Here is a 24566-nt window from a genome sequence, read left to right on the forward strand (position 1 = left end):
CTATAATATCTGCATGGACAGCGTTAACTGATGAGGTTGAAAAATTCAATACTCAAAAGTTTACTCTTCAGCCACCACGCTTCTGCCATCTGCCTTTTTTTTATTAGCCACAGTAAAGGCTGCGCTATGAATTCTGGGATATGTTGCGCCACGAATGAATAGAATAGAATTCAACTTTATAGATATGTGAGTATATTACAGAAATGGGTCTATTATGGTATGTTATAATGTACACGGTATGAAGTATGTTGTAAATATTCTATAACTATAAGTATGTACAGGCTGTAGTGAGTACAAGCTATGTACAGGCTATGAACAGGATATAAATATGAAAAACTATACAGAATATGAAATAAACAACTTTACAGAAATCTGAGATATACAGCTATACAGAAATGGGAACTATGCAAGCTGCAAACAGTTGTAGGGTTAAAAATTATCGAATGTACACAATGATTATTTACACAGAGCTATACAGTAGTGCAGTTAAGATAAGTGAGATATAATTCCTACAGAGGCTATATAAAGTGCTAGTGGTTGTGAGTAGTGGTTCACTCCATGTTATTATTGTGTGTTTGAGGGTACAGTTGTCCATTGTGTGTGTGTATGTTCAGTCCATGTGTTAACGTGGGTCAGATGTCAGGAGGCAGAGTTCAGGAGTCTGACAGCTGTGGGGAAGAAGCTGTTCCGGTACCTGGTGGTCTTAGTCCGGAGGCTCCTGTAGCGCCTCCCAGAGGGCAGGAGGGTGAAGAGTCCATGTGATGGGTGACTGGGGTCTTTGATGATTTTCCCAGCCCTTTTCAGACACCGCTTCCTGTAGATGTCTTTTATGGCAGGAAGTGGTGCTCCGGCGATGCGCTGGGCAGTTTTCACGACCCTCTGCAACGCCTTCCGGTCTGAGGCAGAGCAGTTCCCATACCAGACTGTTATACAGTTGGTCAGGATGCTCTCGATGGTGCAGCGATAGAAGTTCACCAGGATGTCTGAGGACAGGTGGTTCTTCCTCAGAGTCCTCAAGAAGACGAGGCGCCTGTGAGCCTTCTTGACCAGCTTGGAGCAGTTGGTCGTCCAGGTGAGATCCTCGGAGATGTGGACTCCCAGGAACTTGAAGCTGCTCACACGCTCCACAGCCGTCCCCTTAATGTGGATGGGTGGATGTGGGTCAGCATTCCTCCTGTAGTCCACGAATGATACACCTGACTCCTTCAAGTCCGGGGAAATGAAGTGCGCATTTCCGGCCGCATTTGGAATTGGGACAGCCTTCATCACGTCGCTGTGGTGTAATCAGCCTCCAAATGGGGTCTCAAAATTGTACCAAAAAATTCTGTACCTCCCTCCAACCACACACTTGTTCGGGTTTGCCATCAGCACTGCCTGCCTCAGGGAATCCAGGACCGTGACCAACCACTGCACATGCTCCACTGAGGTATCACTATGAATGATGACATCATCCAGGTAAGAAACAGCATATGCAGTGTGAAGACGCAGCTATCGCTACAGGAAGTGCTGAAAACTGGCCGGGGCTTCCAACAAGCCAAACGGAAGTGTGACGAATTGGTACGAACCACACAGAGTGGAGGAGGCCGTTTTTGTCTTTGGACTCTGCAGACAAGGGAATCTGCCAATCAGCTGTGTTTCAAAGTGGTGCTCCATGAGAGTCGTGCACACGGGCAGGGGGGGAACACATCTGCAAAGCGCTGTTGCAATGCAGGAACATCTGCTTTATTGGAATGTGTGAGATGTTAATCACAATGCATCTTAAACACACGCTCTAAAAGCGTCATGCCCACAGCACGTTTTTGAGAAAAATCAAATATTTTAGTCCTTGAAGATCATTTTAGAGTTTTTAATAGAGATGGACCGATCCGATATTACGTATCGGTATCGGTCCGATACTGACCTAAATTACTGGATCGGATATCGGAGAAAATTTAAAAAAATGTAATCCGATCCATTAAATATCACGAAAGCACCTCACAAAACTTGCAACACGCCGTAACTCACATCAGAACGTTAGCACGTCGGAGCAGTATGCATCACGTGATAGAGCGGCTGTGGCATGCGGGACCTGTCGGTGGTCTGGATAGCATGTGGAGCTTCGCTAGCAACCTGGCATTTCATCTCCGACAAAGTTATCCCGAGAGAAGTAAAGCAAGTGTGTAAGTCCATCTCTGAATGTTTGTAAAGCATTCCCACGTTAAGCTTAACAAGCGACTGCCTCTTGCTCTCCGGCTGCTACTTCAATCGTGAAACTGATCAGCTGATCGGCTTTTCTGTCGCGAGTCTGTCTCTCTTGTTTGTTTTTGGCCCACTTTGCACCAGAAAGAGGAAACCAGCGGCTGAACAACAGCAGCACGTTTAAGCTTGATAAGCTGTTGTTAGAATTTATTTAATATTACTTTCTACACCAGGATCTTTTTCTACGTAGCTGACGGCTGTAACTGTGCAGGGGCGGATCTAGCAAAGTTTAGCTAGGGGGGCCGATAGGGCATGAACAGGGAAAAGGGGGCACAAAGACAGACTTTTCTTTCTTATTCTCATTTAAAATGTCGAGCTTTTAATAAATAATTATCCAAATCTTACACCCAAAGTTTTAATTTGATGTAAAATGAATAGAAGTCAATTACTGTATATAGTAACTATTAAGTCTAATATATATACCCTAGTAAGCTATAGTACTTTTTACTTTGGGAAGGTACCATCTGTGCAGTCTGCAATTTTGTTGAAGAAAGATGTTGAATCTATTTAATATTTCTTGAAAAATAATTGATTTCTGTGCATTTTTTTTCACACTGCATCAAATTAAGGTTGATTACGTCGATTAAGCATCATGAGGTGGCGCGTGAGGGGTGGTTCCCTATTTTTTATTTATTTATTTTTGTTGTTGCTGGGAGTTGGAACCCTATTACTTATAGTGGGGCAAAAAAGTATTTAGTCAGCCACCGATTGTGCAAGTTCCCCCACCTAAAATGATGACAGAGGTCAGTAATTTGCACCAGAGGTACACTTCAACTGTGAGAGACAGAATGTGAAAAAAAAATCCATGAATCCACATGGTAGGATTTGTAAAGAATTTATTCGTAAATCAGGGTGGAAAATAAGTATTTGGTCAATAACAAAAATACAACTCAATACTTTGTAACATAACCTTTGTTGGCAATAACAGAGGTCAAACGTTTACTATAGGTCTTTACCAGGTTTGCACACACAGTAGCTGGTATTTTGGCCCATTCCTCCATGCAGATCTTCTCGAGAGCAGTGATGTTTTGGGGCTGTCGCCGAGCAACACGGACTTTCAACTCCCGCCACAGATTTTCTATGGGGTTGAGGTCTGGAGACTGGCTAGGCCACTCCAGGACTTTCAAATGCTTCTTACGGAGCCACTCCTTTGTTGCCCGGGCGGTGTGTTTTGGATCATTGTCATGTTGGAAGACCCAGCCTCGTTTCATCTTCAAAGTTCTCACTGATGGAAGGAGGTTTTGGCTCAAAATCTCACCATACATGGCCCCATTCATTCTGTCCTTAACACGGATCAGTCGTCCTGTCCCCTTGGCAGAAAAACAGCCCCATAGCATGATGTTTCCACCCCCATGCTTCACAGTAGGTATGGTGTTCTTGGGATGCAACTCAGTATTCTTCTTCCTCCAAACACGACGAGTTGAGTTTATACCAAAAAGTTCTACTTTGGTTTCATCTGACCACATGACATTCTCCCAATCCTCTGCTGTATCATCCATGTGCTCTCTGGCAAACTTCAGACGGGCCTGGACATGCACTGGCTTCAGCAGCGGAACACGTCTGGCACTGCGGGATTTGATTCCCTGCCGTTGTAGTGTGTTACTGATGGTGACCTTTGTTACTTTGGTCCCAGCTCTCTGCAGGTCATTCACCAGGTCCCCCCGTGTGGTTCTGGGATCTTTGCTCACCGTTCTCATGATCATTTTGACCCCACGGGATGAGATCTTGTGTGGAGCCCCAGATCGAGGGAGATTATCAGTGGTCTTGTATGTCTTCCATTTTCTGATGATTGCTCCCACAGTTGATTTTTTCACACCAAGCTGCTTGCCTATTGTAGATTCACTCTTCCCAGTCTGGTGCAGGTCTACAATACTTTTCCTGGTGTCCTTCGAAAGCTCTTTGGTCTTGGCCATGGCGGAGTTTGGAGTCTGACTGTTTGAGGCTGTGGACAGGTGTCTTTTATACAGATGATGAGTTCAAACAGGTGCCATTCATACAGGTAACGAGTGGGGGACAGAAAAGCTTCTTACAGAAGACGTTACAGGTCTGTGAGAGCCAGAGATTTTCCTTGTTTGAGGTGACCAAATACTTATTTTCCACCCTAATTTACGAATAAATTCTTTACAAATCCTACCATGTGGATTCATGGATTTTTTTTCACATTCTGTCTCTCACAGTTGAAGTGTACCTCTGGTGCAAATTACTGACCTCTGTCATCATTTTAAGTGGGGGAACTTGCACAATCGGTGGCTGACTAAATACTTTTTTGCCCCACTGTAGGTTGCTTAATATTTACGCTAAGTACTCTTTAAAATACCAGAGTAGGGAGGATGGTGTAGGTTTAAGTTTATTAGATTGATCAGTATTGCTGAACTAAGAAATATTTTTTTTGTATACAGGTATAACAGAATAGCTTTAGTGTAGTTGTTGTTTTAAACTTGAGTATGAACTTGCAGACTTGCAAAATGCAGCAAGATATTTTAAAAAACAGTTTTGTTGATTAAAAAACACTATATCGGATTCATATCGGTATCGGCAGATATCCAAATTTATGATATCGGTATCGGACATAAAAAAGTGGTATCGTGCCATCTCTAGTTTTTAATGAGCTGCAGGAACCCTGTTCTGTGTGAGTGGAGAACAGCCAAGTCGCCTCCTCTGATAAACCTCCACATGTACCACTGAAAACAGTTAAATTAGTTTGAATCTGAAATCATGGCTCAAACTACTTGTTCTGAGACCATTTCTTCATTTTCACAACAAACTGTTTAATAAGACAAACTTTACACAGAGTTCATCAAATATAACTAATGCTTTAACATTATCAAGATTTCATAATACAAACGTCAAATCAACAGGAAAACAGCTGCAGAACATGTGGATCAAAATGAAGTCATTAAAAAACAACATGTGGACTTCAAGGATACAGTAAATACACTAAAGTGAAAGGAGGAGCCAAAATTTGAAGGAATTTGAATTAAGTAAAAGTAGTCACCTGTGATCTTTACAATGGTCCTGATGTGTGCTGCTGTTTTTAACTTTCAACATTTCTTTGCTGCCACTGTGAATATGAATGTGGTCTTTGCCTAATTGAATAAAGGTTACACTGACTCACTGCTTCATCTTCTGGTACAAACTGGCATTACATGGAAGTACAGCCCAAAACTAGTTCAGCTTGAGTTTCTTTTTTTCTGGACATAAAGTCACAGCAGGGGTTGTTTCAAAGCTGGTGGACAGATTTAGTTCATTTTGGAGGTTTTAAGAGCAACTGCTGTGAAAACATTTGTAGTTTTGGGAGAAAATGATTTAAGAGAAGATTTTACCTCAGCAAAAGATTAAATATGAAGGAAGGATTGAAATTTAACTTAGGTAACACATAAAATGAATACAACTACTAAACACTACTGTGTCCTAATAAACAAAGAATAAAATGTAACAGGGATAACATTTTAGAGAATTAAAATCCCTCAAAGGAAAAATAATAAACTTGATATGCATATCTATACATGCAGCTTCCTAAATGTAGCATTCAGGATTATTCACTGCAGCTCCAGAAATCAGAGCTACCTCATCAGATCCAAGTGTGACATCAGCTGACACTCTTTACAGGAGATTCCATCTGAACTCTGTGGAGCCTGATCTCAAGGTTTTTAAGTCTGAGCCTGAAACCAGAAGAGGATCTTTCTCTCTCTTCAGATTCATTGTGATCCAGTGATTTCAGTCCTGCATGATCAGGCTGATGTTTGCACAGAGCAGATAATGAAGTGAAGGTTTTTGCACATTGGTAACAGTGAAACAGTTTATTTACAGCGTGGGATCGTTTGTGTTCGGAGTATGAACTGAGATTCCTGAAGCTCTTGTCACACTGGTCACAGCTGAATTTCACTTCCATGTGTGTACGTTCATGTTTGTTACGATGACCTGATTGTGAGAAGCTTTTGTCACAGTGTCTGCACTTGTGTGGTGTCTCTCCTGTGTGGATTCCCTTATGCTTTTTCATTGAGCTCATGTTCAGTGGTGAAGGATGACCCACACTGGTCACAGATGTGCTTTTTGACCCCACTGTGGAAGAGTTCATGTATTTTTAATGTGCTTGGTGTGTGGAAGCCTCTCCCGCATTCTTTGCAGTAGTTCATTTTGTCTCCAGTGTGGCTATGTTGATGTGGTTTTATGTGGTTGTGGTTGATGATTGGAAGTCTTTCTAAAAAGATCACAGAAAAATGCTTTCCCACCACCACAGTGACGACAGGGTTGAGAAATGGATCCATGTGCTTCGCTCCACTTCTAAACAAAGACATTGTAAGTCGAGGAATTCCTCCATAAGTTTACTGATCATATTTGTTCCAAACAATCAGGTTAAAATTACAAGATAAAAAATTAAAGACATCCTCACAGTAACTGCACTTGTAGAGTTACTTTCTGGTGTGGATCTGTTGGTGTTTTTTCAGCTGATGTGGAGATTTAAAAGACTTTCCACACAAGTCACAGCTGTAAGGTTTAACTCCACTGTGGATGAGTTGGTGTGTTTTTAAGTTTATAGCGTGGGTAAAAGACTTTCCACACAAGTCACAGCTGTAAGGTTTAACTCCACTGTGGATGACGTGGTGTCGTTTTAAGCCCCCAGCCTGGGTAAAAGACTTTCCACACAACTCACAGCTGTAAGGTTTAACTCCACTGTGGATGAGTTGGTGTGTTTTTAAGTTTATAGCGTGGGTAAAAGACTTTCCACACAAGTCACAGCTGTAAGGTTTAACTCCACTGTGGATGACGTGGTGTCGTTTTAAGCCCCCAGCCTGGGTAAAACGCTTTCCACACAACTCACAGCTGTAAGGTTTAACTCCACTGTGGATGAGTTGGTGTGTTTTTAAGTTTACAGCGTGGGTAAAAGACTTTCCACACAAGTCACAGTTGTAAGGTTTAACTCCACTGTGGATGACTTGGTGTTTTTTTAGGTTATCAGCCAGGGTAAAAGACTTTCCACACAAGTCACAGCTGTACGCTTTAACTCCACTGTGGATGATTTGGTGTGTTTTTAGGTTTTGAGCCAGGGTAAAAGACTTTCCACACAAGTCACAGATGTACGCTTTAACTCCACTGTGGATGAGTTGGTGAGTTTTTAAGCCCCCAGCCTTGGTAAAAGACTTTCCACACAACTCACAGCTGTAAGATTTAACTCCACTGTGGATGATTTGGTGGATTTTTAAGCTTCCAGCGTGGGTAAAAGACTTTCCACACAACTCACAGCTGTAAGGTTTAAATCCACTGTGGATGAGTTTGTGTGTTTTTAAGCTTCCAGCGTGGGTAAAAGACTCTCCACACAAGTCACAGCTGTAAGGTTTAACTCCACTGTGGATGAGTTGGTGTTTTTTTAGGCTTTGAGCCCAGGTAAAATCCTTCCCACACAAGTCACAGCTGTAAGGTTTAACTCCAGTGTGGATGAGTTGGTGTGTTTTTAAATATCCAGCCAGGGTAAAAGACTTTCCACACAAGTCACAGCTGTGAGGTTTAACTCCACTGTGGTTGAGTTGGTGTTTTTTTAGGCTTTGAGCCCAGGTAAAATCCTTCCCACACAACTCACAGCTGTAAGGTTTAACTCCAGTGTGGATGAGTTGGTGTCTTTTTAAGTCTCCAGCCTGGGTAAAAGACTTTCCACACAAGTCACAGCTGTAAGGTTTAACTCCACTGTGGATGAGTTGGTGTTTTTTTAGGCTTAGAGCCCAGGTAAAATCCTTCCCACACAAGTCACAGCTGTAAGGTTTAACTCCAGTGTGGATGAGTTGGTGTGTTTTTAAGTGTCCAGCCAAGGTAAAAGACTTTCCACACAAGTCACAGCTGTAAGGTTTAACTCCAGTGTGGATGAGTTGGTGTTTTTTTAAGTGTCCAGCCAAGGTAAAAGACTTTCCACACAAGTCACAGCTGTAAGGTTTAACTCCAGTGTGGATGAGTTGGTGTGTTTTTAAATATCCAGCCAGGGTAAAAGACTTTCCACACAAGTCACAGCTGTGAGGTTTAACTCCACTGTGGATGAGTTGGTGTCTTTTTAAGTGTCCAGCCCGGGTAAAATCCTTCCCACACTCATCACAGCTGTAGGTTTTCTTTCCTTTTCTTCTGTGAGGTTTGTCGGCCTCCTGAGAGCGCTGACTTCTTGCTCCATGTTGGTCCTGCAGTGACAGAGATACAAACAGAGGCAGTGAGTGAAATGCAGTCGTGGAACAAACTGAAACTCCCTCCATTGGTGGAATCAGACATGTCAAAAAACACATTGTAGGTGTGTTACCACCACCTTCTGGTGATAGTATCACATTACAATGATGTGCTACAATGAGAGTTGTAATGAAAATGACATTATTGAAGAAATATTGATCATCAAAGAAACTCTTTTACTTCAGAAAAATATTTGAGTTCAACTGATGATATTGTTGTTTCAATGTGTGTAGAGAAAATATGATCTTTGTATTTTCTTGTAACTTCTGTGGTTTTTGGTTGTGAATGTAGATTCTGTATATATGGAGGAGCCCAGGATGGAAAAGATAAAGCTGCTGTTAACAGGTTTTTAAAAACCAACCAGCTGTGCACGCAGTTTCAATAACAGTGTAACTGTGATGTTTTTCTTACCTTTTGTGTTGAAGTCATTGTTTCCTCTGTAGTGGCTGAGCTGAGTCCAAATGGCTGAAATTGTTCCTCTGCTGCACCACCAGACTCTTCTCCTCCTGTTACTCAGCTGGGACACAAAAAGTATATATTTGTATTTTATCCCTGACAAAAAGAAGCAGAGCAAATAAACATGACTAAACTCCTCAGTGACAACAATACCTATGAAGCTTCAAGGTGAAACCCCAGAAGCAACTACAAAAAGAAAGTCATCAGTTGCCTACAAGAACTTGAAAGGGAAAAACCACTGACCCCCCCTGCACATCACCACCTTTACCCAGGGGATGCTACACCCTGTATATATGGACTTCCATAGATCCACAAGACGGAGTCCTGATCAGTCTTAATGGTAGCAGTATAAACTCAGCCACCTACAACATTTCAAGCACCTCATTACCATCCTAGGGGAGCTAGGATGGTAATGAGGACTTTAAAAAACATTTCGAAACTCACTATGTTAATGTGGAATTATTTTACAAATGGAGAATTTATTCTACAATTCATTATTTAAGCACAGAATTCTTTATTTTGATGTGCGTGGCTCTTGTTGTCCTCCATATGTCACAGGCTGGGTCTCTGACCCAGCGCTCTGAGTTTATGTTTGTATTTGTCTCATTTGGTTATGTGATTAGTTTTGTGTCTTTTCCTATCTGTCTTTAGTTTGGGCTGTTATTGTTTATTGTTCCTCTGATTTTCTATGTTTTGGGTTCTTGTATTATTCATCACGCATTAGGTTTGTTAAGTTTGTATTGTCATGTCTAGTTTTAGTGTTTCCTGTTTTATTCTGACAGTGTCATGTGTTCTTTGTTCATTGTATTTAGCTTTCCTCTCCTGGTCCTGTCATTAGGTTTATGTCAGTCAGCTGTTCCCCCATGTGTCCCCACTTCCCCTGATCACCTCATGTCTGTATTTAAGCCTTTTGTTTTCTTCATGCCATTGTCGGTTCGTCTGTTTACCTCACCTCAGTCATAGGTCTAGTTTTCGTCTGTTATTTCCACGTTAGTCATAGTCTTAGCCTGTTTATTTCCTCCTCAGTTATAGTTATAGTTTTTGGTCTTAGTACCTTATAGTGTTTTGTTTCTTAGTGTTTTGCCTGTTTGTTTTGGTCTCTTGGTTCATTCCCTGCCGTCATCGCAATAAAGGTTCACTTTTCTGTTAATCATTACAATTCCTCGTCATCATCTGCTTTTGGGTCCTGTTTCCACACACATCGGCGCACCCCGCCGTGACACCATATAGGGGTGTCAAAAATCATAGAGGAAGTGGCATGAGGAGGTACATGTTTAAGGTGTTAACAACACACGGTGTGGTTTGCTAGGTTAACTCACAAGCAGAATTTAGCTGTGCCTGACTACAATAGAGACTTTCCTCTTTAGGTGTTTCTGAAACAAGAAGGTGTAGTAAACAGATTTGTTTCAGAAAAAGGCGACAGTAATTAAAACGACATACATAAGCACTAGGGCTGCCACAAATGATTATTTTGATAGTCGACTAGTCACCGATTATTTTTGCGATTAGTCGACTAATCAGATCATGCATCCATTGGACGTAAAACATACAGCTTATTGCACCAGCATGCATCTGCTCTTATATAACTATCATTAGCTTACAGCTTTAAGTGTTTAAAGTATGTGCTAACTAAAAATAAAGACAAGATGATAGTTTATTACATTTTAATGAAATTTGCAGATTGTTTCGGTGAAGTTTAATAAACTCCTTGCTATCTAAAATATAACGGGACACCAGAGTATATTCTCGAGCATCTCATGCTTCTGATAATCAGTTGTCTGCTTGACGTTTATTCAGCTGTGTAAAAACTATAACTTTAATCTCAGCCAAACCGATTTACTCAGGAACAAATAAAATACTAAAAAAAAAGCCAAACAATAACATTTGTAAGTTATCTAAGTGACTTATATATGTTTAACCTGGGGCCCGTTCTTCGTACGTCGCTCACTACATCCAAGATCAAATGACACATCCAAGACCAAACCATCGCGCTAACCGTGAGCTCGCTAATCCGGTTCCCCGAACACACCTGCTGTTGACGATTAGTACAGCTGGACGCAGTAATGTGACATCACTGGGTGTCGTAAAAGGGGCTACGCATCGATAGTGGAAACATTGATCGGCAACCCTCTGATTGGTCGGGGAAAATGTCGACGGAGCGCGCTCGGCTCGGTATTTTTCAGCAGCAGAGCAAGAACTCTTGAGTGAGGGATTTCAGGAGTTTCAGAGTTTAATCAGAACGCAAGGGAACACTGCAAAGGCTGCAAAAGCAAGGAGAGAGGGCTGGCAGAAAGTTGCTGACAAATTAAACTCGTAAGTAATTTAATAATAACAATAATAATGGAGTGGATTGATATAGCGCTTTTCAAGGCACCCAAAGCGCTTTACAATGCCACTATTCAGTCACTCTCACATTCACACACTGGTGGAGGCAGCTACAGTTGTAGCCACAGCTGCCCTGGGGCAGACTGACAGAAGCCAGGCTGCCATATCGCGCCATCGGCCCCTCTGGCCAACATCAGTAGGCGGTAGGGTAGATTTATTATATTACACTATATTATCCAATATTATATTACATTATATTATAATATGTTATATTATATCCCCTTTCACATTAGAGCCACAACAGGACCCACTAGAACATGGGAACAAGTAAAAGTGAAATATAAGAATATTCTACAGAATGGTAATATTTATCACTTATATTGCTTTTCGTCTCTTGGAAAGAGACCCTGGAATAATCTGTTTGTTTATAACAGCAACCAAGAAAAGGGCAGAGCAAAAAAAAGACAGGTGGTGGTCCTGCACCCCCTCGTCAACAAGTTGGTTAAGTAAATAATATCCTCACGGGAAAATCGATATCTCTCTATGAGCACACTGTCGCGCTGAGCTAAAGGATCCTGTCTGTCCCGCAATATACGCTGAATTCTGAAAACTCTCCTTATCAATCTTGCACCTTCCGCAATGGGTGGCTCGCGTATACGGACAGGACTGCGACAGGCTTCCCAAATCCACCTTCGCTTTTATAGCCGTGGTCTCTCATCTTGATTACACAAAGTAATTTGCAATTGCTACTCTGAAATATGAATTACATCTGTAATAATCACATACATGTAATAGAATGTTAATAGTACATTTCCCTTTTTTAGGAAATGTCCTGTATGTATCTGTGTGAAATCAATAAATGGATCAGGTGCTGCATTGTCTTTAGTTACATTGATGTTATTTATTTATGGTGAAACTGTGGTGGAATATCGCTGTTGCTTTCGTATAAATGAAGCGGACATACCTGCGTGGCCGCGATCTAATCCTGTTTACATAAAGTAAACCTGCTCCCGAGCAGGTTTACGCTTACGGCTCTGTTGCTATGACAGCAAGTCCCGGATGAGCTTCGGGGAACCGAACGATCCAAGATCACGCGAAATCGTCAACAATCAAATCCAGCTAACCTACTTAGCGAGGTACGAAGAACGGGCCCCTGAGTAGTGAAAGACAGCGGTGGGTTTGACAACGATTTGCCGGGAGTCCGGTGCTCTCATGGGCTCTAGTGAGCCTTGAACCCCGGCTAGCTATCGAGCTAGTGGGCAACAGACGTCTCCGAAAACGTCGGAGCACTTTTGAAAATATGTGGTGTCTTGATAAACTGAGCAGATATTTGAGGTTTATACAGTTACATTCTGAAAATATGTTAAACGTTTATTTTGTGACACAGAAAGAATAATAAGAGTAATATTACAACTAGCTGCCACCATTGTTGAAAACTGACCTGGGCTGCGCTATGAATTCTGGGACAGAGCTACTTCTTCTTCGGGGTTTAACGGCAGCTAGCATCCTTGTGCATGCAGTGCTGCCATCTTCTGTTTCAGTCCGTTATTACACTCTTAAATCCTACTACTTATTCCTGCGTCTTTTGTGATCTTACAAAGCTTCAAACGATGCGTCGACTATTAAATCAGTCGTCGACGCTTTTGATAGTCGACGTAATCGTGACTAGTCAACGTAATCGTGGCAGCCCTAATAAGCACAGAGTGTTTTAATCCTACTAACACATACACACACATGCAATGCAATGAATACCAGATGGTATTTTAAGCCTGTGTTTCTGATTTTATCATCTTGTTCAACTCACTTAGTAAGATGAGAAGTTTTTAGGAATAATTTTTGATTTACGTCTTAAATTGGACAAGCATCTAAAGAAGATTGCTAAGACGGTCAAGGCTAATCTGAATTGTTTTGAGTTAATTCAGCACTATATACCTGCTTCAGCAGCTCAGTTATTTATGCATTTGTCACGTTCCTGAGTCTTTTGAACCAGTGTTTTGAGTTCTATGTTTAAGTTCTTTAGGTCAGCGAAGTTCATTTGGTTATTAGATTTACCTTTTATTTTCTTCCCCTGTATTTAAGTTTCCTCACCCTTTGTGTTTCATGCCGAGTGTCTTATGTTATCAAGTTTGTATTGTCATGTCTGTGTCTCATGTTTCCTGTTTTATTTTGAAGGTCTGTGTCCTATGTCAAATCTGTCCGATGGCATCATTTAGGGCTGCACAATTAAATGTTAGAAAATCGCGATCTCAATTCATACTTATGTGCCATCTCATTTCCAAATGACAATGATGTAAGAAAAGAAAAAAAAAGATGACGATTGTACCGCGTTTTGCTCCGGGACATAATCTGCATGAAAACAAGCGCTCACTCTTCATGACAAGGGCAGAGCCTTATACCACGTGATACAGAAGCCAGCTGGAAAGGGAAAAAACAACGAAGAGCACGTGAGAGAAACTGCCGGAGGGGAGAAACCACAATGAGTGCAGAGGAAAAGCTCTGATGGTGGTGAGAATGACAACCCCACTGTAACATTAATTCCAAGAAAAGGTTCTCGTTCCTCCATGTGGAAGGTTTTTGGTTTCAAAGAAGATGAGAGTCAAAAAGATATCATTTGCAAGCTGTGTTTTGCCATAGTAGCAGCACCGCAAGCTAACACTACGAATTTGTATAACCACCTTAAACGTCACCATAAAGTGCAATATGACGAAGCTGTAAAGGCCAAGAAAGTGACAGGAGAAAATCAGTCCCCGTCAACCACCCAAACATCAATAACGGGAACCTTATACAGCACTTCCCCATACCCGTCAAACTCCCCCAGGCACAAAGAAATTACGGAGTAAGTGCAATAAATATTTATATTGGAAAAGAAAATCGTGAGAGAATCGTGATCTCAATTCTAAGCAAAAAAATTGTGATTCTCATTTTATGCAAAATGGTGCAGCCCTGGCATCATTGTCACATTTTAGAGAAACATAATCTACTTAGTTTTAGGAGTTTTAATCATTTGTGTTTGTAGCAAGGGGAATTGCATTTACCTGTGTGTTCCGCCCGGAGTCTTGAGAGTGTAACACCCGAAGGTGAGAAGCAGAGACTCATGACTGTTTATTAAGAGTTTAATAAAAGTTTACCTCGGAGGAGGGAAAGTTCAACCGAGCAAGTTTAGAGAGAACAAGATGAAACATGGTGGCAGCTGAGGCAAGGGTAACAGTAAGTGAGCTGATGAGAAAAATTGATGAACATTATAATCCCAAAGTTAATGAGACTGTCGAGAGATACAGATTTTTTGCATGCAATCAGGCTCCAGGAGAAAATATTGATTGCACCTGCAACTTTGGACAATTAAAAGACTCACTGATCAGAGACAGGATCGTCTGTGGCACGAACAGCTCCAGTTGGAGGGAAAGGTTGCTCAGAGAAGAGAACCTCACATTAGACAGATGTCTAGATATTTGTAGAGCAATGGAGATTTCAAGAGAATACAACAAAACAATAGCGGGACAGGCTGTAGAGGAACTGCATGCAGTAAAACAAAAAGAGAGACTTATGAATAGTTCATTGTCTTTGTAAAAGAAAAGGGATGTAGCAAGCGGAATTGCATTTACCTGTGTGTTCCGCCCGGAGTCTTGAGAGTGTAACACCGGAAGGTGAGAAGCAGAGACTCATGACTGTTTATTAAGAGTTTAATAAAAGTTTACCTCAGAGGAGGGAAAGTTCAACCAAGCATCTTGTGAAGTTTATAGAGAGAACAAGATGAAACAGTGTTTTCTTAAATTGAACGGAAACTGTAAGATATCATATCGCAGATCTAAATTTGGTCAGACGGCATTTTCCATAGAGGCTTGCAATCTGTGGAGCCCACTTCCAACCAAAATCAAATTGATTACAGACATCAGATCCTTTCTATTGAAGGTTAAAGTTTGGTTAGAGGGAAATCAGAGATGTAGTCATTTTACTAATGATTTTATTTTTATTTATTGTCTATTAATTGTAGTTGTATTTACGATGTATTTTGGCTTTATGAAAATGTATGTTTTATGGTAAAATGTATTTATTTTGATTGTAAGCCCAACAAGGGACAATTGTTGAAAATTTGCAATAGCTATAAACTTATGTCCGTTACATCAGTTTCATGTTTTGTACTTGGACTATGTCAAACTGCACTGTCCCTTTTAAATAAATACATTCAAATTCAAATGTGTGAGGGATGCTTTACCATGACATACACCTGGTTGCATGGGAATAAACTTATTATCTAATAGGACATTAGGGTTGTGTGAAATGTGTGTGGCTGGTGGATGAATGTTTTGGGGATTTATTTGGCAGCTACATTTTTCTTTTACCAAGTGGAACCTGTCAAGACGTTTTGGTTTGATTTATCAGTTTAAGGAGATGAGTATGCTTTGGCAAGTCCTAAAACTAGACTTTCATATTTTTATATTTTGTAGTATTTTCTTTTTTTTTCTTTTCATGTTTGAGGAGTACACTGAGAGTTTTGTTTGAGAGTCTGCTGTCCGTTAAGCAGGCCTGCATGATTGGAACTAAAAGTGCTATACAATAGTGTTGCTGGAAAAATGATCGTAAAGTGAGCTTCTCCACATCGCAATGGGGACTGACTGGACTGATAATGGGGACAAATGGTTCACTGACTTGACACTGATATGCAGATTGCACCTATTCCAAGCAGACAAGGAAAGGGTAGATGTATGTATGTTTTTCCAGGAGCAGGAAGATGACAGCAACATCCTAGGGTCGCATGAGCTTGTGGGCCATGCAGACTTAATCTTGTAGTTGTTAATTTCTGTGTGTATTTACCAGCGCTGTTATGCATGTTGCAGTGGCACATTTCCTTTCCTATAAATCATATCACATTAGTAATAGTAATATTATTTCCTCACTTTAGTGTTCACCAGTTGTATGCATGCATATAGAATGTTATCACCAGTGGGCCCATGTTATTGCACCCTCACAGTGGACCCATCGTAGACTGGAAGAGCTCCAGACATCCTGCTCTAAGGGAGGTGACGGGTGGTCATAACGTTTCTTAGTGTGGGAGAAGGTCATGGATGAGCTGGACTGAACCTTTAGGTATGCATGATGTGCTGTGGAATGTTCTTTGTTTGAGAGTGTCTGTGATGGTGTATATAAGATATAAGGGTGGTGGCCGAATTTCCGAGATGATCCTTGTGTTGGCTGGCATGTTTCCATTCAAATTGTAAAGTGTTTATTAAACCCACTTCAAATCCAGCTCACAAGGTGTGTTGCAGCTAATTTTGAAATTTTCTATAAGAATGTGGCGTTGTCAAGCAGGATTCCTCAGGTGAGTTTTGCTAAATCACCAGCACGCGATGCCTGGTCATCCTGAGGGAAAATTGCCTCAGTCCGGTGCATTTCAAGGTCCTGTAACCATCCGTCGGTAAACCGTACCTGGGCATGTTGCAGTGGCCTTAAGTTACTAAACTTCATGAGTGTATGCACTCATGAAGTTTATTAACTTCAGGTCACATTGTTCTCCTTCGTTTTGTACATACCTTTTTTGGGGGGCAAAGAAAAAGAAAGAATTTATTGGAACCGGAGAATGAACGTTTTGCGGTGCTACAAATGCTTGCATTTGATGCGGTACTTGGAATGTTTTGCCATGAGTTCCCGGCATGCAATGCGGGAAAGAAGAGCTGGGCGATAGAACGATAACGATATGTATCGCGATATAACTTTTACTTGATAGAGAAATTAAACTATCGCGATAGACCTCGCCGCTCTTGTCCTCTTAAAAAAAAAAAAAAAAAAGAGGTCAGCCAATCCAAATTAAGTAGCGCTGAGCCGAACCAATCACAGCCGCAGCGTCACGTCGCATGACTTGTTACGTACAGCACAAGTGCCAAGCCGTACATTTGTATTTGTTTGGGAAGCAGCATGCAACATTAACGCCCGGGTAATGGAGGAAATGAGTGTGCCAACTAGAAAAATCAACCGAGCGTGACCGAAGGTTACCGAAGAGAAAACAGATGATGGTTCCAATGCCGGAGAGATTGCCAAACGGAAGAGCCATAGAAGTTCCGTAGTGTGAAGGTATTTCGGCTATTTCAAGTCTGACAAAAAACAGAGTAGCGTGCACTGTAAATTGTGCCGGAAGCAAGTCTGGAAATACAATAAACTGGTGCATGCGTCACACTGTGCGCCACGTTATTGTTTCGGTGAAATGAATTTCTACAATACTGTTACTGTTAATTCTACTCTCTGCAGTGTTTAAATGCTTACATATACACACAGTTACTGTCCCTCCACACATACGACTCGGTTCTGCTTCTATGCCCCAGCTTTGTTTACTTTTTCCCACCGAGGCTTCTAGATATCTGATTGGCCAACATTTCTGCACGGTTAGGAATCTAGCTCCACCTGCTGCTTTGGCATGTTCATAGCAGCGTTTTCCTTCATTTCTGCCTTTATGAGTGGACGGGATTATTTTTTAAAACGAAAATGGAAAAATCTCCGTTTTCAAAAATACCCGTGTACGTGTGGACGTAGCCTCAGTCTCTGACTGGAAGCGCTAATTCGTCATTCAGCTTTTGTCAGACTAAAGTAACTGTTAAAACTGTTTGAAAAGCTAAGCTATACAACAAGGAGAGATTGAGAATTTCCTTTTAGTTCTCAGTTTATTTGATATTGACAAAAGTTAGTCAGTTTTGTCTGTTCTTCTGTAAAACAAACTAAGACTTATTTTTAGAATTAATATTTTGTTTCTAAGTGGAATTGACAATTTAGTAGTCTGTTTCGTTTGTTCTATTTTGAAACTTAAACGCTTTAGCGGCTGCCTTTTGTGTAGTTTGCAATATTTGCCTTTATTTATCTGAAAAAGTCTCATGTTCCTTAAGTACATCTACCCTGTTGAACTTCATCCATCCATTCGCGTCCGTTTAATGGATGAACTTATGGGAAATAAATATATAAATAAAAACAAGCTGCTGATTATTTCAAATTTTACTTGTGAGCAACGGCACATTTAAATCTTACAAATATAGTTATTTGGCTTATATCGTGATAGATAGGACTCATCCAGGCTGGAGAAACTGATCAGGAGGGCTAGCTCTGTGGTCGGCATGAAGCTGGACACTCTGGTGACAGTGGCAGAGAAAAGGACATTAAAGAAACTGATGGACATTATGGACAATGCCAGGCATCCTCTGCACACGGCCATTAACAACCAGAAGAGTCTGTTCAGTGACAGGTTGCTTCTCCCAAAGACAAGAACTAACAGACTTAAAAACTCCTTTGTCCCACACGCCATCAGACTGTTTAACTCCTCTCTGGAGGGGAGAGGGAGGGGAAACAGGAGGACAAAGGAGGGAACAACTAAGCTGTAGTGCCTCTTCACCTCACTGTGCAATACCTTTTGTGCAATACTTTTGTAAATAGTCAACGGTGCAATAGACTCAATACTTGAAATGTGCAATTCACTTGTATTTTTATTTTTATTCCTATTTATTCTATTTATCCCCTTCGTATATTTTATTTATATTGTCTCTGTATTTATATATATATGTGTGTGTGTATAACTCTGTAACTTCTGTCGGTGCTGTGCTTTTTTGGAAATCGAATTTCCCAGAGGAACCCACCCGAGGGATTAATAAAGTTCTATCTTATCTTATCTTAGATATCGTTTTCGCCTGAAATGAAAAAAACATGTCATGATATGAAAAAATCTTATATCGCCCAGCTCTACGCGAACGTCACGTGGTCTGTTAATCTCTATTATTCACCCTGGGGTTGCCCTCCCCCATGCTTGTACCTGTGGCTTCCTGTCCTAGGGGTGGGGGTAGACTGTTCTCCTGCCCTGCAGCCCATCCTTTTGTTCATATACCAAGACTAATTTTCTATATATATTCTTACCCCCTAGCAACCACCATTTCATAATGTAGCAAACAATCACAAATTCTACAGTCTGTCTAACTCCAGTGTATACCAAGCAATCTATTATCCTCAACAGAGCTAAACTCAACATAAACGGAACCCACATTAAAGTTAGCTCGGTGCTTACCTTTAGATGAGCCCACAAACCGAGAGAAACAGGAAACAGATCAGTGAGCAGAGACCCACGTGGTTCACGCTGATCTCAGCTACGATCCAGGAGACAAGGGTGTGCAGATCGATGCAGATATCGATCCAAACTTTGGTAGTGGTATATGTTACTGTAAGTTCACTACTTTACTCCCGTTTCATGAAAAAGCAGCTCTCTCTGCTCGACTCCTCTCCTGCACAGACACTTTGCTCCGCCCCCTTTCCCCGGCTCTGCTGTGATTTGTTGCTGTGCTGTCACGTGACTCAGCTGCACAACGTAACCACGTGAGAGAGTTATTCAAAAGTAGCGCCTTTCCAGTCCTTTCCATTCCAGTGATGGTAAATTAGATTCTTTTTACTGAATCGAGATTGAATGAGTCACTCACCAAAGCGAATCGAATTTGAGTAATTTGATTCACTGAGTCAGTTGACCAGACATTGCAAAAATGTATATTTTCACTCAAATTTAATTTGTTTCTCTTTTCATGTAAATCCTACTGCTAAGATGAGTGATTCTAAAAGAAATAAACTATTTTATAGAGCAAAAATGAGCAAAAACATTTTTAAAATAAAGCAAGTTCCTACCAAAATATAAACATTTATTTTGTTTATTTTTATTTTTATTTTTTTTTCTTGAATGTGTCAAATACATATTTTCTCATCTAAATGTCCACTGAGCTGTGAGCCAGGGGGCGGTAATGCGCCTTAACATTGGTTGCCAACCAAGAAGAAGAAAAAGCTGTGAGCCAGGAAGGAGGGGGTGAGTGGCTGTGTCCCAATTCAGGGGCTGTGTCCCAATTCAGGGGCTGCACACTTGAAGTACGCATTTTAAGTGCGGTTACCTCACCGCCATGCGACGACGGCTGTCCCAATTCGAAGTGTACTTCAAATGCATACTACAAATGCACAATCGATTTCCCCAAATATCATGCGTGGTCCGTTGTACGCTTCGTGGTCCCATATATCCCACAATTCATAGCGCGGCGGTGGGTGTGGAGAATTTTGCCGCAAAATACGGCAGAAGGGAGCGGCCGAAGAGGTTTTTGTTTTTTTTCGAAACTTTATGGAAATCATAAAGCGAACAGTCAGACATTCCAGTTCAGTTTGTACCAGAGGTGGGACCAAGTCATTGTTTTGCAAGTCTCAAGTAAGTCTCAAGTCTTTATCCTCAAGTCTCAAGTCAAGTCTCAAGTAATGTCAGGCAAGTCAGAGTCGAGTCTCAAGTCACTGGTGTAAAAGTCCGAGTCAAGTCACAAGTCTGAAACTTTGAATTTCAAGTCCTTTCGAGTCTTTAAAAAAAAAAAAAGAAAAAACAATGTTGCAGTTATGCTAAATGTAAATATTAGACCATGTAATTTTAAAATCTGTGTTTTTCTCAACACATGACAAAATAGTGAACTTAGAAAATATACACAAATTGTGAAATTGCACCTCTTTAAAATGCAGCTCAATTAAACCTAGCTCCAAGAATAATTTTCACCGACAGTTCTGAGATAAGCTGCATGTTATTCTTGGATGCGGTTGTAGGACCAGCTTTAAAATCGCATGACAAAAATATCATACACATTAAAAAAAACTGCATCACCAACGTAGCCTGGACAACATTTGCTAGTTAGATGAAGTCAGCTATCTCATCTTAGCATATTTATATGCATATTTATAATCATACGGTTCTTGGAGTGAGTGCATACACTCATGAAGTTTAGTAACTTCCGGTCACTGCAACAAGCCCAGGTACAGTTTACCGCCGGATGGGTGCAGGACCTTGAAATGCACCGTGTAGAACGAAAGACCATCGTACGTATCATAAGTTTACCAGTCTCACAAATCGTCGTCATAAATACATAATCGTACTGGGCAATTAGTGATACAAAAAACCTGTTTTATCCTGTGAATAAAAGTATATGTTTTTGTCAATGTACCATAATAACAGAAGCGAAACGCAATATTGTGTCAGGACAATTCACTATTTATGCACAATAAACAAAGGAGCATAGCGCGACAATTTCTGTTCAGCGCCAGACTTGCTTGTAACCTATATCACTAATTATGTTATGAAAATGACGTATTAAGTACTAAAAAACACTGACCTTCGTGTAAATGCTTGGAGCAGACTAACCTGTGAGCTGGAGAGTTCTGGGACGTTATATTTGGTCTTTGAATGGCTGCAATCCAGACCATCCGTCGCGTCTTTGTTACTTCGGAAACATGGCTCGAACAATTTCTCTTCAACGACGTAATCCGATAACAACCGATCTCTTTACCCGTCGGCTTCCCGTGGCTGTCATGCGACCGGCTATTGCAGTTAATAATACAACAGCTTCTTGACATTTTTGTGTTTCTTTTTATCGCTGTGTGACTGATTTTAATTGAAAGCCTGCGTGCGCTAGTACCGCTTGCCACGAGTTCCCAGAATCCTTTGCGGTTCTACCAGTGAATGACGTCACATTTTCAATCTCTATATAATATGCATGTTAAATTTTATATTTGGGGTAAAATATCAAGTCTTTTCAAGTAAACCGGTTCAAGTCCAATTCAAGTCCCAAGTCATTGGTGTAAAAGTCCAAGTCAAGTCACAAGTCTTACAACATTTTTTCAAGTCAAGTCTAAAGTCATAAAATTAATGACTCGAGTCTGACTCGAGTCCAAGTCATGTGACTCGAGTCCACACCTCTGGTTTGTACAGTAGACATACAAGGCAAATAAGAGTAACAATATACAGTACAATGAAATAAGAAGGATAAATAAATAAAGGATAAAAAAAGAAAAAAGAAAAAAAAAGGGGGGGGATGTGACAGACTTCATAACAACTTTGTACTTGAAAGTTGTGACAGCTCATTCGTTAAACATTTCTGAATGAATTTCAATCAATGATAAACCTTTTTTTATTGGAAGTTAATTTAAGAGAGTTTAAGTAATATTCAATATATATATATATATTCTCGTACTTATAGTACGCGTCGTACGTAGTACACGTAGTGCGCGTAGAGCGTGTAGTGCGCGTAGTGCGCGTAGTGCGCGTACTTCAAGCGTGCAGACCCTGAATTGGGACACAGCCTCTGACCATGTTTCGTCCTCCACTCCTCTCTTGTGTGGTGTCCCAAAGAGCTCAGTTCTAGGCCCCCTCCTCTTTTCTTTGTATCTGCTCTCTCTTGGATCTATACTGAGAAAAACACAGCATTGCATTTCACTCTACAGAAAAAAGGCAATTATTTCATAGCCATTACTTTAGTGTCTTGATGACATTAAGGCTTTGATGTCTCTTAACCTTTTGAAATTCAGTGACAAAAAGACTGAGGTGATGGTTTTTGGCAGCCCCACTGAGACACCAAATGTATATTTAGATACCTTGGCCCAGTATGTTAAGCCAACTGTCACAAACCTGCTGGTCAAAGTGGACTGTGATCTGAAACTTGACAATTAGATCAAAGCAGTGGTAAAATCAAGCTTCTTTCAGCTCAGGCAGCGAGCTAAAATAAAGCCAATTCTTTCACAAAGGCACGTTGACACAGTAATCAACGCCTTTGTTAGCACTCGGTTGGATTACTGTAATGCACTTTATATAGGGGTCAGTGCTTCAAACATCTACAGAGCGTCCAATATCCTGCAGCTTGAAAGTTTGAGCACATTTCCCCTATTTTAGCTTCACTTCACCTGCTGCCCATTTCTTTTTAGGATTCCTTTTAAATTATTTTATTTGCTTTTAAAGCCCTCCATGGCCTAGTCTAATCTTATTTCTCTGAGCTGCTACAGCCGTATATACCCGCCTTTCTCAGGTCAGCTGATCAGCTGTTCCTGAATGTACCCGGGACTGAGCGTAAACGCTTTTTCTGTAGCAGCTCCAAAACTGTGGAACAACATGCCTTTTGAGATAAGACAGACCTCTTCTGTGTTTTTTTTATTCTATGCTGTTTTAATTTTGATGTATTATGTGTTTTATTTTTTTACTGTTTTGTTTTATTCTATCGTTCTTAACCTATTTGCCAACACCCTTAACGACTTTTACTGCCGTTTTGACGAGCCATCAGGCAGCTTTCACGCCTCCAACGGCCCCAACAATAGAGACACTTTGGACACATTCCCCCACCTCTCCCCCATCACCACCATCAAACACTTCACCTACAACACCCCCCTCCTCACCCCACACAAAGGAGGATTTCACACCACCTCCTCCCACCACAACTCTTCATATTCATGAAGCAGATGTGAGGAAGCAGTTTAAGAGTCTGAATGCTCGAAAAGCTCCCGGCCCAGACGGTGTGTCTCCTGCCACCCTCAGACACTGTGTAAACGAGCTGGCCCCAGTGTTTTCTGGCATTTTCAACTCCTCACTGCAGGCATGTCATGTGCCTGCCTGCTTCAGTCCTCTACCATAATCCCTGTGCCCAAGAAACCTAGGATCACTGGACTAAATGACTACAGACCCGTGGCTCTGACATCTGTGGTCATGAAGTCATTAGAGCGCCCGGTTCTCTCCTATCTCAAGACCCTCACGGCCCCCCTCCTGGACCCCCTGCAGTTTGCATACAGAGCCAACAGGTCTGTAGATGACGCCATCAACATGGCCCTACACTTCATCCTGGAGCATCTGGACTCCCCAGGAACCTACGCCAGGATCCTGTTTGTGGACTTCAGTTCTGCCTTCAACACCATCCTTCCAGACCATCTCCAAGGCAAGCTTTCCCAGATGAATGTGCCTGATCCCATCTGCCGGTGGATCACTGACTTCCTGACGGACAGGAAGCAGCATGTGAGGCTGGGAAAGAATGTCTCGGACTCCCGGACCATCAGCACCAGCTCCCCTCAGGGCTGTGTTCTTTCTCCTCTGCTCTTCTCCCTATACACCAACTGCTGCACCTCCACCCACCAGTCTGTCAAGCTAATCAAGTTTGCAGATGACACCACCGCTATTGGACTCATCTCGGACGGGGATGAGTCTGCCTACAGGATGGAGGTTGAACGTCTGGTGTCCTGGTGCAGCCACAACAACCTGGTGCTGAATGCCCAGAAGACAGTGGAGCACACAGCCCCACTCCCCCCCATCATCCTGACTGACACCCTCATCACCTCTGTGGACTCATTCCGCTTCCTAGGTACCACCATCACCCAGGACCTGAAGTGGGAGCCCACCATCACCTCCGTCATTAAGAAAGCCCAGCAGAGGATGTACTTCCTGAGGCAGCTGAAGAAATTCAACCTGCCAACACGGACGATGATGCAATTCTACACTGCAATCATCGAGTCCATCCTCACCTCCTCCATCACCGTGTGGTACGCTGGAGCCACTATCA

General features: G+C 41.5%; 2 protein-coding genes across 3 annotated transcripts in view; both read right to left on the reverse strand.

Annotated features, from left to right (window-relative positions):
• Positions 1-24566, reverse strand: part of LOC147334018 (CXADR-like membrane protein) — a 262370-nt gene that overhangs the window by 85872 nt on the left and 151932 nt on the right. The gene's annotated exons all lie outside the window — the stretch shown is intronic.
• Positions 5000-19432, reverse strand: LOC147334023 (uncharacterized). 2 transcript variants are annotated; one of them, XM_086286489.1, is made up of 3 exons: positions 19256-19432; positions 8854-8959; positions 5000-8399 (listed from the first exon to the last, which is right to left on the reverse strand). In XM_086286489.1, the coding sequence occupies exons 2-3, from the start codon at positions 8869-8871 to the stop codon at positions 6651-6653; spliced, it is 1767 nt and encodes a 588-aa protein (XP_086142615.1). In that variant the 5' UTR covers positions 8872-8959; positions 19256-19432; the 3' UTR covers positions 5000-6650. The 2 variants fall into 2 exon arrangements, with proteins under 2 accessions (XP_086142615.1, XP_086142616.1); XM_086286490.1 differs by lacking the exon at positions 19256-19432 and having other exon boundaries at positions 8854-9114.

This window comes from Aulonocara sp. 'chitande type north' Nkhata Bay, linkage group LG3 (assembly GCF_057382095.1).
Source record: "Aulonocara sp. 'chitande type north' Nkhata Bay isolate Kocher_YH1m ecotype deep benthic linkage group LG3, A_spYH_male_GT1.1, whole genome shotgun sequence".
Taxonomy (NCBI): Eukaryota; Metazoa; Chordata; class Actinopteri; order Cichliformes; family Cichlidae; genus Aulonocara; species Aulonocara sp. 'chitande type north' Nkhata Bay.